Genomic DNA, 18064 nt, shown 5'->3' with positions numbered 1-18064 from the left:
TAAAAATACCTAATAATTTACTAAATCAGAAACCAGATGAAACAATATACAGCAAACTGAAAACTAATCGATAGCCTTAGTACACTTTTGCTTTTAAAACAATTTTTAAAAGAAAACTTTAATGTACTAAGAACACCTGAGAGCCATTTACATATATAATTTGAGACTGCATGCTAACACCTTAGTAAGACAGGGATTCCTTCATAAGAGCAAATCAACAGCAGAATATTTTGAGATATATGGCTACTGCATCTGGAAACATACCACAGCGCTGAAAACTCTGGTTTCTGAATAGTAAATCATAAAGCCTTATCCACATAGAAGAGTTTTCTGCGGTGTTTAAGTCACATCCAACCATCAACAAGTGACATCACAACATAATCTATAGCTTAAAACAACAACAATTTTTTTAAACTTATCAAGAGCCCAACCTAGCAGGTTCAATCTCAGAGAAAAAGAATAATAGGAGACTACCACAGGTATCCAAACAAGAAATTTATTTTTGAATTAAGCAGCTTAAATCTGGAATGATCTACTTCATTTTATTACAAATAAATTGCCATTTGTAATGTACTTTTTATTTTCATCAATATCTGAAAGAATAATTCTTAGATCACAGTAAAATAAACATGCTATGACCAAAAAAAAAAAAAAAGGACTCTGAGAATAAAGGAAAAAAAATCAGAAACTGTACTCATTGACCCAAATCAACTCAGGTTAAGAAAATCGATTAAAATAATATACATAGGCAATTTAGATGGAGTATGCACACTCTACACTGCCTCTTCAACTGAAGACAAAGAATATCACAAAATACATGTGATATCTTTAAATTCGGAAAGTAAACGGTAGCAAGAAGACTGCAGAACGAAGTTCCTCAAAAGACTAGGCATGAACCACCATATGACCCAGATATACCACTCTACAGAATTTATCCTAAAGGAGTAAAGTCATCTAGCACAGTATTAAATGGTACATGCATACCCACGTTTACAGTAGCACAATTCACAATAGTCAAACTCTGGAACTAGGCCACGTAGACATCTAGATCAACAGATGATCTTAGATGAATCGGAGAAAATTGTAGTATATATGTATACATATATAGAAGAGTTGTATTCAACCATAAAGTACAATAAAACTATGTCTTTTGCAAGTAAATGGAAGGAACATCATGTTACACAAAATAAGCCAAACACAAAACAAAGGTCATTATGTTTTCTTACATATGGAAACTGAGAGGAAATGGGATCTCATGAAAACAGAAGGGAGACCAGCAGAGCAGAGAATGGATATCAGGGAGAAGGAGAAGAGGAGGGGAAAAGGAGGTATAGTGGAATTAAACAGGCCATATGAGCATATCACAATGAAGTATACTTGTATGTATAATTCTATTTCACCAATAAATTTAAAAAAAAAAACACAGTAAGATGAGAAGAACACATACTTAGCATGTCCAAAGCCCTGAGTTAAATCCAAGCACAAAAAAAAATATGTGACTTTACAGTGCAGAAACTCTGCATCACCACCTTAAATAAGTTACCAAAGCTAATATCACAAATATGTCATATCAATAACATGAACTCCTTCAATAGGTATACTAAGAAGGATCTGTCACTTCTGTGGTAACCTTACCAAAAATTCATAACCTCATTCTAATTATAAGAAAACACTGCAACAACAGAAAGATAAAAGCATTCTATAAAATAAATAACCAGTAGTTTGCAAAAATACTAAAGATATGAAAAAAATGGAATACTAATAAACTATCATAGGAAGTCATAAAGACATAATATGTAAATGTACCATGGTATCCTGGATTGGGTCTTAGAACATAAAATGGGACATAGAGCAGATGGAAAATGAATGAAATTCAAGTAATATGGATAGATAGTATTATAATTATGTTATATCCTGGTTTCATCATCATACTATAATCAGAAAAGATGCTAACATTAAAGAAAACTGAAGCATATCTGGGCATTCTTAGTACAAATTATAAAATTTTTTATAACAAAATTCAAAATAAAAAAATATTATAATAATTCTAAAAGAAAAAAGTGTAGTGATAAAATGATAGAAACTAGATCACTGGTGGAATTTTTTGGATTTTCTAAATATAGAATCATGTCATCAGCAAATAGTAATCGTTGGAGTTCTTCATTTCCTATTCATATCCTTTTAATTTCTATTGTCTGTCTGATTGCTCTGGCTAGAGTTTAAAGGGAAATGTTAAATAAAAATGGTAAAAGAGAGCATCCTTATCTAGTTCCAGTTCTTAGAGCAATTTTTCTCCATTTAGAATGATGCTGGCCTTGGGTTTAGCATAGATAGCTTTTACTGTGTTGAGGCATATTCCTACTATCCCTAGTTTTTCTAGTGTTTTAACATGAAAGGGGTACTGTATTTTGTCAAATGCTTTTTCTGCATCTATTGAGATGATCATAAGATTCTTGTCTTTAAGTCTATTGATGTGATGAATTACATTTATTGATTTCCATATATTGAGCCAATCTTGCAACCCTGGGATGAGTCCCATTGATCATGGTGCACTATCTTTTTAATATGTTTTTGGTATGCAATTTGCCAGAATTTTATTGAGAATTTCTGCATCTATATTCATCAGGGATATTGGTCTCAAGTTTTCTTTCCTTGGAGTGTCTTTGTTTGGTTTTGTTATCCAGGTGATATACTAGCTTCATAAAATAAGTTTGGAAGGGCTCCCTCCTTTTCTGTTTCATGGAATAATTTGGGAAATATTGGTGCTAATTTTTCTTTGAAGGTCTTGTAAAACTTGGCTGAGAATCCATCAGACTTTTCTGTGCTAGTATGCATGTGATGGTTTCTTCTGTTTCATTGCTTAAAATTGATCTGTTTAAATTGTATATGTCCTCTTCATTCAGTTTGGGTAGTTCATATGTCTCTAGAAATGTGTCGATGCCTTTGAGATTTTCTATTTTACTGGAGTATAAATTTTCAAAATAGATTGTAATTATTTTCTGTATTTTAAAAGTGTCTATCATGATATTTCCTTTTTCATCACAAATTTTAGTAATTTGAGTTTTCTCTCTCCTCTTTGTTAGTGTGGCTAAAGGATTATCAATATTATTTATTTTTTTAAAGAACAAACTTTTTGTTTTGTCAATTTTCAAATTTTTTTCTTTTGTTTCAATTTCATTGATTTCAGCTCTTTTTTTAATTATTTCTTGTCTCCTACTGTTATTGGCATTGATTTCTTCCTTTTCTAGGGCTTAGAGATATAATGTTAGGTCATTTATTTATTCATTGACTTTCTATTCTTTTATTGAATGAGCTCAATGCAATGAACTTTCCTCTCAGCACTGCCTTCAGAGTGTCCTAGAGATTTTGATATGTTGTATCACTGTTCTCATTTACCTGTATTAAGTAGTTTTTTCTATATTTAGAAGATCCAAAAAATTCCACCAGAAAACTTCTAGAGCTAAACTTATATCCTGCTACTTCATGTAGAGGATATAAAATTAACACCCATAAATCAAATGTGTTCCTATATATCAGTGATGAATACACTTAAAGAGAAATAAGGAAAACTACCCCATTCACAATAGCCTTAAAAAAAAAATAAAATAAAATACTTGGGAATCGACCTAACCAAAGAAGTGAAAGACCTCTACAGTGAAAAATAAAGAACACTAAAGAAAGAAATTGAAGACGACCTTAGAAGATGCAAAGATCTCCCTCGGTCTTGGATAGGCAGAAGTAACATTGTCAAAATGCCATGCTACCAAAAGCATGATACAGATTTAATGCAATTTCTATTCAAATCCAAATGACATTCTTCATAGAAATAGAAAAAGCAATCATGAAATTCATGGTTTCATGTTATTCAAAAATAACAGACCCAGAATAGCCAGAGCAATTCTCACCGAGAAGAGTGAAACAGGAGGCACAATATCAGACCTTAAATTATACTATAGAACCATAGTCACAAAAACAGCATGGTACTAGCACCAAAGAGATACACAGAACAATGGTATAGAAAGAATAGAAGACACAGAGACAAACCTACATCAACACAGTTATCTCATGGTAGTGTCAAAACATGCAATGGAGAAAAAATAACATCTTCAACAAATGGTTCTGGCAAAACTGGAAATAAATATGTAGCAAAATGAAATTAAATCCCTGTCTCTCACCCTGCACAAAAATCAACTCAAAGTGGATCAAGAACTTAGGAACCAAAACATAAACTATGCACCTACGAGAAGAAAAAGTAGGCCCAAATCTCCACCATGTCAGCTTAGGAACCAAATTCCTCAATAAGAGTCCAAAAGCATAAGAAGTAAAATCAAGAATCAATAAATGGGATGGAATCAAATTTAAAAGCTTCTTCATAGTTGGAAACAATCAAAAACATGAAGACAGAGACTATAGAATGGGAAAAAATCTTTATCACACATACGAGCATTAATCTGGATATATAGAGAACTCAAAAAATTTAAAACCAAACAACAACAACCCCCTGCCAAAAAAAGAAAACTCATCAATTAATGGACAAAGGACTAAATACATACTTCCCAGAAGAAGAAATACAATTGGTCAACAACCATATGAAATAATATTCATCATCTGTAACAATTAGAGAAATGCAAATCAGAAATATACTTAACTTTGTCTCGTCCAGTCAGAATGGCAAATACTAAGAATACAAACAACAGTAAATGTTGGCAAGGATGTAGGGTAAACGGGTACATTTTTACATTGCTGGTGGTACTACAAATTGGTGCAACCATTATGGAAAGTGGTACAGTGATTCCACAGAAAACTTGGAATGGAACCACCATTTGACCCAGTTACATTTCTTCAATTTATACCCAAAGGACTTAAAATTAGCATACTATAGTGATGTACCCACATCAATGTTTACAGAAGCTCAATTCACAATGGCTAAACTATGGTACCAAACTAGGTGCCTACAACAGATGAATGATTAAAAAAATTGTGGAATATATACAATGGACTAATACCAGTCTTAAAGAAGAATGAAATTATGGCATTTGCCAGTAAATGGATGGAACTAGAGAATATTATGCTAATTGAAATAAGTCAATCCCAAAGAATAAATGTTTTCTCTGATATGACGATGCTAATTCACAACTGTGGGGGGTGGGGAGGGGTACAATATAGGTACTTAGGATTAGAAGGGGGAGCTAATGAAGAGGAGGGGTCATGGGGGAAAAATGATAGTAGAATGAAATGGACATTATTACCCTATATGCATATATGATTACCAGACCTGTATAATTCTACATCATGTACAACAAGAAAAATAAGTTATACTCCATTTATGTATGATGTGTCAAAATGTGTCTTGTAGAACTAATCAGAATAAAAAACATTTAAAGAGAAGCCCATTCAATAACTATTCCTAGAAATTTAAAGGAAAAAAATTAGATCATTGGGGGCTAAGTACCAGAAGTTGGGATGAAAAACCTAACTGCACAGGGAAACAAGGGATTGTTTTTAGGTGGTGGAAAATTTCTGTATTATGATTGTTCTGGTAGTTAATGACAATAACACATAGTCAAAACTCATCAAATTATACACTTAAACTAGTAAATACAATAAAATTATATCTCAATAAAAATGAGAAAAAAATTACTGATTTAAAAAGAAAAAAATTTTAAACTTTTTTATTTGGGTTGCAATCCCAACATAAGCAGCATTTAGAGAAGACATACCAAATAGATTATAAATGCATACCAAATAAAGTTATATATGTTCTTACCAGATTAATTAACTGAGTGTGCACCACATCTTCTACCAAAACTGCTGTTTCATAAAGAGGCCTCCTAGCATCACCTAAAGAAAACCTGCAAAAGAAAAAGAAATATAAACATACTAATATTAAGAACTGTAAATGAAGAATGGCAAAAAGTGAAATATATGTATTTTAAGAATCAGTTAAATAAAGAGAATACAAATTCTTGCCGCAAATGATCAAAGGATACAAAAGTTTTTATTGAGAAAGTTAATGTTTCCTACACAAAGTGTCATTTCCAAGGAAGAGTGCAGTATTATCTACACTATTTCTTGATTTGTATAGTATGTTAAAATGGCTTTTACTGTGTCAAAATGCAAGCTAATAAACAACTACTTCAGAAAAGAGGCAACCAAAAGTTGATATCACACCCAAATCATCAATACCCAAGTACAATAGCCACATAAAAAGTTTTTAAAACATGTGATATAAGAAAAACTGAAAATTGCTATGAAAATGACATCAATAATGGTTTACAATTACAAACAGGATTACAAATTGGTCTTAAAAGACTTCTTACTTTCATACAGTAGACAAGATGTGCAGAGACTGCCTCCAGGTAAAAATCATTTCAAATGCAAAATCATGAATTAAAATCTTTGATTCAAAGCATGTTTTAAGTAGCAGTAGAAAAGACAAAACAGAAGTCAGGTAAGATGACAAAGTATAGTTTCAAAGAATAAGTACTCTAGACCCAAATTGAATAAGACTCCTTTGACAGCAAACCACAGCCTGAATTGAACTAGCATGGTATTCAATATATAGAAAAGAAAGTAGTCCCTCCAAGTAAGGTAAGAGGTATAGTTAACGAACCTAGTATAAAGTTGAAAAGATAACAGCCAGTTATGGTAAGTAACATTTTTAGTGCGTGAACTAGGCAACCATCCATTTTAATGATGTACTTAAACTGGAGCAGGGCACAGTGGCACAAGCCTATAATCCCATCAACCCAAGAGGATTAGAAAGGAGAATAATAACTTCAAGGCCAGCCTCAGGAATTCAGTGAGATCCTGTCTCAAAAAAAATTTAAAAAGACCAGAGATGTAGCTAAATGGTAGAGGGGTCCTGGGTTCAATTCCCCTCACAAAACAAAATGTACTTTACCTATAGAGGCTCTGCATTAAAGAAATAAAAATCTTCCCTAAGAATTGTTAACCATAAATTCAACTTTCATAATATCAGAATACTTGATACCCATTATAGACTAATAAAGCAAAAAAAAAATAAGTTTAAAGTGATTTTATTGATAGCACTCATAGATACCTGGCAGCATCCCTTGAAGAACATATTTAAACAAACACCTGAAAGCATTCCCATTGAGGACATATCAAGGATCATTACTTCAAACTTATGATTTACAACATACACTAGGAAATAAATCATCATGAATGAAAGTGAGCAGAAGCAACAAATGGCAGAATCAGACCCATAAAGCTAAACATGCCTGAAAAATTAAATAATAAATTAACTATATAACTCATGTTTAAAAAATGAAAAGAACACATAGGAACAAATACAACACATTGGTTAGTTATATTTTTAAAAGCATCAAGGAGAAATATAAATTAAAAATATGATAATAGCATTTTAAAAATTAATGGGAGAGGCGCATTGGTTAGTTATATTTTTAAAAGCATCAAGGAGAAATATAAATTAAAAATATGATAATAGCATTTTAAAAATTAATGGGAGAGGCGCTTGGGGTTGTGGCTCAGTGGCAGAAGACTTGCCTAGCATGTGTGAGGCACTAAGTTCGATTCTTAGAACCACATAAAAGTTAATAAACAAAATAAAGATATTGTGTCCAGTTACATCACAATACCAGACCTTAAATATACTACAGAGCTATGGTTACAAAAACAGCATGGTATCGACACAAAAACAAACTTGTAGACCAATGGTAAAGAATAGAAGACACAGAGACAAACCCACGTAAATATAGTTACATCAGACTAGACAAAGGTGCCAAAAACATTCACTGGAGAAAAGATAGTTTAATCATCCTTTTTAAAAATAGGCTGGATGTGAAGAAATTGAAAATCTTCCACATTGCTGATGTGATATAAAATTCTGGGAAAAAAGTAGGGGGAAACTTAAAAATATTAAACACAGAATTTGTATATGACCCAGCAATTCCACTCCTATGTGACACAGGAAAACAGAACAGAGTTTCAAAAGCTACTTGCACAACAGTGTTCATATTATTCACAAAAGCAAAGATGTGGAAACAACTGAAGTGTCCATATATGTATGACTGGATGAACAAAACATAGTACATATATTTCCTGGAAAATTATTCAGCCGTGAAAACAAAGATCTGGAACATAATGATGCATAAGTCAAACTTGAAAATACTATGTTAAATGAAAAAAATCAGATGCAAAAGGGCACGTATTGGATAATCTTTTTTATATAAGATATACAGAATGGGAAAATTCATAGAAACAGGAAATAAAATGGAGGAAAGCAGAGAAATGAAGAGTTATTGCTTAATGAGAACAGAATTTCTGGTTTAGGATGATGAAAATTTCTGGTAAAGGACAGTGGAGATAGCTGCATGACACTGTGAATACACGTGATGTTATGAACTGTTTACTTAGAAAGAGTTAAAATGGTAAATTTTATGTCATGTATATTTTACTACAATGTTTAAAGGATAAGAACTTAATGAATTTAAGAGCAGAGTTCATGGAGCTAAAAAAAAATTGTGTTCTCTTGGACTTTGCAGACTTTAGATCTATAAGCAAATAAATTTTCAATTGCTTGAAAAAAAAATTGTGTTCAACAACATATCTGAGAAAATCAACCATAACAAACCATGGATAATAAGAGACTATCATGACCAAAGCTATGCCAAAAATTTGGATACTGTAGTGAAAGGGATAAATTTCTAGGAAATATAAATAACCAAAACCAAACCAACAAGGAAGAAACAGAATACTTGATTAGTCCTATAAATTTAAAGAAAGTCTATCAGTAAATAAAATAAACATTTCCTCGCTTGTTATGTTTTACCCAATTTGCAAAACTAGGTCATTCTAACTTTACACAACTCTTTCAGAGAATGGAAACACTATCAAACTCACTTTTTGAGGCTAATGTACCCTTGGTATCAAAATCAAAAAAAGAGCGGGCTAGGGATATAGCTCAGTTGGCAAAGTGCTTGCCTTGCATGCACAAGGTCCTGGGTATAATCCCCAGCACCACACACCAAAAAAAAAAAAAGATTATTAAAAAAAGGAAGATTATAATTTCAGTCATCTACATAAATTTAAAAATAGTAAACTGAATATTGTAATGTATTAAAACGAAAAGGATAATATATCATGACCAAGTAAATATTATCCTAGTGATGATTAATTTTATGTGTCAAACTGACTAGGTCACAGGATGCCCAGATGTTTGGTTAAATGTTATTCTCAGTTTTATTTATTTATTTGTTTGTTGGTTTTAATTAGTTATACATGATAGTAGAATGCATTTATGCACTTTGATATAGCATGCATAGATGGGATATAATTTCTTATTTTTCTGAGTGTACAGAGTTATTGCTTAATGAATCATATTGGTCATGTCATCACATATATACATATAGTAATAATGTCTGTTTAATTCTACTATCTTTCCTATCCAAACATCACCTCCCCTCCCCTCCCATTACTTCCCTCTACCTAATCTAAGGTAACCCTATTCTTCCCTAACCCCTGCTCCCTAGGCCTTACTGTGCATTAGCATTTGCATATTAGAGAGAACATTCGGCCTTTGGTTTTGTGGGATTGGCTTATTTCGTTCAGTGTGATATTCTCCAACTCCAAACATTTACTGGCAAATTCCATAATTTTACTCTTCTTTAAAGTTGAGTAATATTCCATTGAGTGTATATACCACATTTTCTTTATCCATTCATCTATTGTGGGACACCTAGGTTGGTTCCATAGTCTAGCTATTGTGAATTGAGATTCTATAAACATTGATGTGGCTGACTCACTATAGTATGCTGATTTTTAAGTCCTTTGGATATAAACCAAGGAGTGGGATACTGAGTCTTATGGTGGTTCCATTCCCGATTTTCAGAGAAATCTCCATATTGCTTTCCATAGTGGTTGCACCACTTCGCAGTCCCACCAGCAATGTATGAGTATACCTTTTTCACCACATCCTTGCCAACATTTATTGTTGCCTGTATTCTCGATGATTGCCATTCTGACAGGATTTAGATGAAATATTAGAGTAGTTTTGATTTGCATTTCTCTAATTGCTAGACATGTTGAACACTTTTTCATATATTTATTGATCAGTTGTATTTCTTCTTCTGTGAAGTGTCTGTTCAGTTCCTTAGCCCATTTATTGATTGGGTTATTCATTTTTTGGGTGGTAAGTTTCTTGAGTTTGCTATATATCCTAGAGATTAATGCTTTATCAGAGGTGGGTGTAGTAAAGAATTTCTCCCAATCTGTAGCCTCTCTCCTCACATTATTGTTTTATTTGATGAGAGGAAGCTTTTTAATTTGAATCCATCCCATTTATTGATTCTTGATTTTACTTCTCGCACTTTAGGAGTCCTGTTAAAAAAGTCAGATCCTAGGCTGACGTCGTGAAATTGGGGCCTATTTTTTCTTCTGTTAGGCACAGGGTCTCTAGTCTTTGATTCACTTTGAGTTAATTTTTGTGTAGGGTGAGAGATAGGGTTTAATTTCATTTTCTACATATGGATTTCCAGTTTTGCCAGCACCATTTGTTGAATAGACTATTGTTTATCCAGTGAATGTTTTTGGCACCTTTGTCTAGTATGACATAACCATATTTTTGTGGATTTGTCTCTGTGTCCTTTATTTTATACCATTGGTCTTCAAGTCTATTTTGGTGCCAACAGCATGCTGTTTTTGTTACTATAGCTCTGTAGTATAGGTCTGGTATTGTGATATATCCTGCTTCGCTTTTCTTGCTAAGGATTGCTTTAGCTATTCTGGGACTCTTATTTTTCCAAATAAATTTCATGGTTGCTTTTTCTATTTCTGTGAAGAATGTCATTGGGATTTTAATACGAATTGCATTAAATCTGTATAATAATGCTTTTGGTAGTATGGCAATTTTGACAGTATTAATTTTGCCTATCCAGGAGCATGGGAGATCTTTCCATCTTCTGAGGTTTTCTTCAATTTCTTTCTTTAGTGTTCTATAGTTTTCACAGTAGAGTTCCTTCACCTCTTTTGTTAGATTGATTCCCAGGTATTTTACTTTTTTGAAGCTATTGTAAATGGAATAGTTCTCCTAATTTCTCTTTCAGTGGATTCATCACTGATGTATAGGAATGCATTTCATTTATGGGTATTGATTTTTATATTCTGCTATTTTGCTGAACTCATTTATCGGTTCTAGAAGTTTTCTGCTAGAGTTTTTTGGTTCTTCTAGTATAGAATCATATCATCAGCAAACACTGATAATTTGAGTTCTTCTTTACCTATTTGTATCCCTTTAATTTCTTTCTTTTGTCTAATCACTCTGGCTAGAGTTTCAAGAATCATGTTGAATAGAAGTGGAGAAAGAGGACATCCTTGCCTTGTTCAAGTTTTTAGCGGGAATGCTTTTAATTTTTCTCCATTTAGAATGATGCTTGGATTTATCATATAAAGTTTTTACAATGGTGAGGTTATTTTCCTATCCCTAGTTTTTCTAGTGTTTTGAACATGTACTGTATTTTTTCAAATGTTTTTTCCTGCATCTTTTGAGAAAACGCCATCAAAAGCCTGACAAGCAAGAAAAGCCTAGGACTAGATGGTTAAATGTTATTTTATGTATATTTGTGAGAGTGTTTCTTAATGAGACTAGCATTTAAATCTGTAGACTATTTCAACCAAAGTGCTCTTCCCTTTGAGAACTGGCCTCCCCGAATCTTCTGAAGACCTGAATAAAACAAAAGAATGACTAAATGAAAATTCACTCTGTCTTCCTAATTTTCTCCAAGCAGGGATACTGGTTTTGTCTTGAGATTCAGGCTTGAAATAAAATTGGAACTTACATGTTCAACTGTACTCTTTTCAGGTCTTTGGAATAGGACTTGAACGACATACCACAGGCCCTTTTGAGTTGCCAGTGTGCTGACAGCAAATCTTGGGACTTTTCACCTAAGAGATTCAGACGAAGGATACCTTAAAGTAAGGGGTGTGTGTGTGTGTGTGTGTGTGTGTGTGTGTGTGTGTGTTGGGGGGTGCCTCGGTTCTCTGCAGAAACCTAATAGGAGAGCAGGAGCTTAACATTAAATATATCTATTAATATAACTACACTCTTTAAAACGCGAAAAAGAGGCCAGTTGTGGTGGCACATGAGTGTAATCCCAGTGACTCCGGAGGATAACCCAGGAAGATTTTGAGTTCTCAGCAATTTAGCGAGACTCTATCTCAAAATAAAACATCAAAAGGGCCGGGAATGGGCTGGGGTTGCAGCTCAGCGGTACAGCGCTTACCTAGCACATGTGAGGCCCTGGGTTTGATGCCCAGCACCACATAAAAATAAGTAAATAAAATAAAGGCATTGTGTCCAACTACAATTAAAAAATAAAATATTTTAAAAAGGATCAAACAACATAAAGCAAAACACAACAAGAAAAGAATAAAGATAAAAAGTATTATGATCATCTCAATAGGTGTAAGAAAATCACTGAACAAAATTTACTAGCCATGGGCTATGGTTATAGCTCAGTGGTAACAGCACTTGCCTACTACATGTGAGGCACTGGGTTTGATTCTCACCAACGCATATAAATAAATAAATTATTTTGACTAAAGGCCCATTGACAACTAAAATTATATATATATATAAAACTTTCTATGAGAGACCAAAAAGTCAAAAATACTTTAAATTTTAAGTAGTGTAATTTTCAAAATACACTACTTTACTCCCATTATTTAAAGTTACTTGAAATATCACAAAGTACAACATTCTCAGCAACTAGAAAGGCCACACGGGAGGATCACAAGTTTGAGGCCAGCTTGGGAAACACAGCAAGATCCTATCTCAAAACCAAAAAAAGAGTAGGGGGCAGGGGCTGGTGGGTATCTCCATGGTAGAGCATACCCGAGTTCAATACCCAGTAGAGCAAGAAAACAAAACAAAACAACAACAAAGAAGTACAAAGCTACACAAATTAAATTCATACCTCCAATAAATAACAAAATATATAATTGTCAACTTTTAAAGTTATAAGGGCTTGACAAAACATTAAGTTTGTAGAAAAGTTAAGACTTTTCTACCAATTTTTTATTAGCACACATGACCTATCTAAATATCACATATCTAAATCTAAAATCAGATATATGACTTAATGAGTATATTAATTTTCAAGACTTGGTACTTGAGCTTTTCTCTATTTTTCTCACATTACTTTTACCACATCCTCACTTTCTACCCTCCTACACACAGACAAAACAAAATATTATTTGGCTAATTTGGAAGAAATAAAAATGAAAAATCACTGTACATAGGCCAAGATACTTCCTTTTAACTCTGCAACATAAGTAGTATTTGTAAGTCAGTTAAAGAGAAAATCCAAATAATATAATATTTGTAAGCCACTGACAGTTAAGTAATTGATACTCATAGGACTCTATCTTTAACTGTTGGTCCCTTTGAAGATGGGCCTCGCTAGTCACTGACATGTAGTCCCTATGAACAGAATCTAATAATTTCTTTCACATGTACTGCCAAATGCCTATAACAATACCCATACTGTCGGACCAGTATTGGGCCCTTATTTGTCATCCTTAGTTAGTTATTTCTGCCAACATGCTTCCCAAATATGGCACTAGTCTTTAAATTTCTATTTTGTTTTTATTGTTATTGTTTTTAATTTTTTTTTTGGGGGGGGGACCAGGCATTGAATACATGGGCACTTAACCACTGAACCTCTGAGCAAACTTTCCTGAAAAGCCTGCCCCTCCTTGGTTTCCTGCAATAGTTTTATCACTGTAACAAACAACATTCCATTTTAGGAAGGACTGTGACTCTGGTAGCCATGATTACAATTAGTAATCCAAAATAACTCTTTTTAATAAAGGGATTGGTAAAGCCACTTCTGCTCTCACCCAAACAAGACTGATTTTATTCAATCCCAGAATCAATGGTTTCAATGGGCACTAAGGTAGTTAGCCCTAAAATACATAATCGAAGTGTGAAATAAGATCCTTCTTATAGTGAAGCTCCACTACAGGAATATGTATACTAAACAAAACCATGGAAGATTGTTTCAAAAAGCCTACAGAATTTATGATCAACTCTTTCAATATTTTTGTGTTATGCATATGTCCAATACAGTCTAAAATTGTGAGAGATTCTTTAAACAAACATTTAATAAGAAAAAAAAATCTGTGAATAGAAAGTGGCCAGTAAAATGAAAAAATGACCTTTTATAGAGACATTTCTAAAACACAGTAAACCACTTTTTACAAATAAACAGTAAATATGTACATAGTCATTGTGTTCTCAACAAAATAATAAATCAGTAGGATCTCACACCACTTTTTCAAAAGAGTTTTTTTTTTGTTTGTTTGTTTTAAGGTGCAGATGGACACAACACAATGCCTTTATTTCTATGTGGTGCTGAGGATTGAACCCTGGTCCCACCAGTGCGAGGCGAGCGCTCTACTGCTAAGCCCTCAAAAGCCCTCAAGAGTTTTTTTTTTAAAGATTTAAAAAGGAAGGAACAAGATATGTACATCTTACTTTGTATTGAGCCCCTATTTGTAATCCTTAGTTATTTCTGCCAAGATGCTTCCTAAATATGGCATTAGTCTTTTAATTTCTATTTTTGTTTTTTGGCAAGGGTTGGGGTGGAGGGTATCAGGCATTGAATCCAGGAACATTTAACCACTGAGTTACATCCCAGCCCTTTTTCACCTTTTATTTTAAGACAGGGTCTTGGTGCGCTGCTTGGGACCTAAGTTGCTGAGACTGACCTCAAACTTGTGATCCTCCTGCCTTAGCCTCCCAAGCTGCTAGGATTACAAGAGTGTGCCACCATGCCTGGCTCTCTAAATTCTAAAGTATCGTTTCCCTTGCCAAAATCTATTTCTAATTTCTAGATCCTGTGTAAATGTAAGTATCTGATGATGGGTCCCTGCTATGAAAGGCAGTCAACTCCAAACTCCTTTAATGGCATAAACTAACAGAGACAAAAAATACTTTAAGCAAACATATGCAATGTGTATATATTTATTTCAGTTATACAAATGTCCATGATTTTGGTATAAAAGTATAACATGAAACAAAAATATCAAAGGAGATAAAATTCTTAAAAAGGAACATTTTTTAAGTAAGCATTTTGTTTATAGATGTGAGAAAATCATTTTGCTACTCTCCCTGAAATATGTAATATATAGGGTTACACCATGACTAACCTTTTGCAGTTTGCCTGGGAATGAGGAGTTTTCCAAAATATTCTCTACCAAAGAGATCAACCTAATTAATACTAAAAGGTCAGGAGGAGAGGGGAAAAGTCTATAATTTATTGTTGGTGTTTTATGTGGAAATAATTTCGAAGACATAGTCCATTTTTATAAAAGACTGGGCGTACTATCGTACAATGTTACCACTTTTTTTGTACTGGTCATATTTTATAGATAAGTTTACTTTTGAATCTAAAACAACTAGTTTTCAAATACTTAAGCCCTGATAAAGAACAGAAGAAAAGTACATATTAAGTTCTAATTTAAAAGAAGTTTTAATTAAAGAACTTCTGAAACAGAAGCAAAGTGGCTAAGTTTATTAACAATCTGTGTTATTTACTAAGAACAGAAGGCCCACAGCAGATCTGTTACTGAAGTATCCAGGAACCAAATATAAAACAAAAGACAAAGATATTTCTTCAACAACATGTGTGCTTCTTCTGGATGCTGAGCTGCTTTCAATACTTCCACTGCCTACAAACACTAATGTGGTTAAATGATTCTGGATGCTGTGGTTAAGTAATTGCTGTGGTCTTGGGAGCTAGTTACTTTTTTTTTTTTTTTATTAGCTCTGGTTTTCTGGATGTTTTCCTACCCCCAGGTAATTGACATTATTTTGGAATGTACACCGTAGGACTACTGCTTGGTTTAAGAAGACCCTGGATGATTTTCCTCTCCAAAATAAAGTTTCCTTTTTCCCTTCAAAGCAACTTACTTGATTATACTTTTATAGACTAGATATTACTATAATACTCACAAATTTCTCTTAACTGGAATTAGAGTGAAAAGCATGAAGTTTCATCAGCAGTTACCTAGCACTAGACAGCATATGCAAATAAAGAAATCGTACTGTATACATCATTTTTGCCCAATATTTGTTGAGACTGATTTGCCCTCTGTTTAAGGGAGTGGGAGAGTGCAGAAGTTTGGTTATGATCAGTCACTTACAGCAATCAGAAACATAAACATATGCTAATTATCCTTATTCTTCAATACACCTCTAATTGTCAACAACTCTGATTTTATCAACCTGTTTCTCAAAGGAAGAAATTAATTCAATTAATAGTGGCTTTGAGAAAGCCAAACTTACAGGTAAATCAAAGTATCAAATAAACATCTAAGACAAGAGATTTCCTAGCAAAATTTTTTATCATTTGCTTGCTTGACTCCTCAACATTCATTTCCCCATTCCTGATATGAATTAACTTTGAGAATATTTTTAGAATCTTATCACATTCCATAAAATAAGTAAAAATATCTGAAGGTATATAAAATAAATATTTAAGTAATATTGATATGGAAAACTACAGACATATTAGTATATATATATATATATATATATATATATATATATATATATATATTTAAAATAAAATAAAAGGTAACAGGGAAACATTCTGAAAAAGTCAACTCAAGTCATCTATACGTATTAATCACTAGATCAAGATTTATTGAGTGTCAAAGCCCTGCACGGCGGTATACACTTATAATCCCAGGGACTCAGGAAGCTGAGATAGAAGGATTGTAAATTCAAAGCTAGCCTAGGCAACTTCCTGAGACTTACTCTCAAACTAAAAAATGTAAGGGCTAGGGATGTAACTCAGTGATTAAATGGCCCTGTATTCAATCCCTGATACAAAATAAAAGTAATAAAGAGTGACTAATTGTGCTGTTCTAGTAACTTGGAATATACTGGCAAACAAAACAGAAAAAAAAACTGAGTGAAGTTACATAAATTACTAAATAATCTGTTCTCTAAAAAGATGACAGAAAATAAGGCAGTGTAGATCAGAATAGGAAGATGGGAAGTTTGAGATGGGGAACAGGTGAAATATTAAAATTTTTTGATGTGTGAAAGAAATAATTTTAAAGAAATAGAAAAATAAATACACAAATTAGAAAATTTTATAAGAAAACAATTTATGAAAGTTCATACAGAATTATCAATTATTCATATAAAAACAAAGCAAGAAAATGTGTATATAAGGAAATTTATAAACATAGCAGGATATCTACATGAACTTCTACAATATGTAAGATAATTTTGCTTATATATCCTGTACTTCTAAGAGCCTAATATCCGCATCTTCAAACACCAATACAACATAAAGAAAATTATTATAAATAGTGTTTGAGGACTAAGAAAGATAATGAGAACCATAATTACTAAATGTGGTCAGGGAAGAACCTAAATCTAACATTCAGTCCATTCATTTTTGGTTTGAAACAAAAGCAGATAAAAAACAGGTCAGAGAAGTTAAGTAACCTATCAAAGTCACAAATCCAGTTGGAGCAAAAGCTAGAAATTTTAACTCACCCAGAACTCTTCTGTACAATATCACACTAAACAAGTAAAAACTGTAACAAATTAGCAAAACTGGCCTTACATGATCATTTACCAAACATTAAGATTAATATATTAATAAACGGGATGCCTGGTTCCATTACCTTGTGTAACAGTTATTTTTTCAGAGCTTTCAGAGAGATAACTAATAGATTCAAGAAAGTTCTTTTCATTCCTTAGACCCCCCAAACTTCCAATAACTAATAACTTACTACTTATTTTTACAGAAACACATTTAAAAAAACCCCTAACTTCCTACAACTTTCAAAATAGATCAACTATAGCCAGCCTCAAAGGTGCATGCCTATAATCCCAATAACTCAGGGTTAGAAGCAGGAGAATAGCAAGTTCAGGACAAAAATATGCAACTCAGCGAGGCCCAAAGCAATTTAGCAGACCCTGTCTCAAAACAAAAAATAAAAAGGACTGGAAATTTAGGATAGTGGTAAAGCATCCCTGGGTTAAATCCCCAGTACTCCC

The 18064-nt window shown here is 33.0% G+C and overlaps 1 protein-coding gene across 1 annotated transcript in view; it reads right to left on the bottom strand.

The window, feature by feature from the left end:
* Supt3h (SPT3 homolog, SAGA and STAGA complex component) overlaps positions 1 to 18064 on the bottom strand; it is a 470425-nt gene that overhangs the window by 247879 nt on the left and 204482 nt on the right. Inside the window, exon 3 of the mRNA XM_027950427.2 lies at positions 5768 to 5852. Coding sequence (XP_027806228.1) covers positions 5768 to 5852 — 85 coding nt within the window. The remainder of the gene's footprint in view (positions 1 to 5767; positions 5853 to 18064) is intronic.

This window comes from Marmota flaviventris, chromosome 6 (assembly GCF_047511675.1).
Source record: "Marmota flaviventris isolate mMarFla1 chromosome 6, mMarFla1.hap1, whole genome shotgun sequence".
In the NCBI taxonomy this organism is placed as follows: Eukaryota; Metazoa; Chordata; class Mammalia; order Rodentia; family Sciuridae; genus Marmota; species Marmota flaviventris.
Note: the sequence above shows the minus strand (reverse complement) of the source record. Positions and strands in the feature narration are given on the sequence as shown.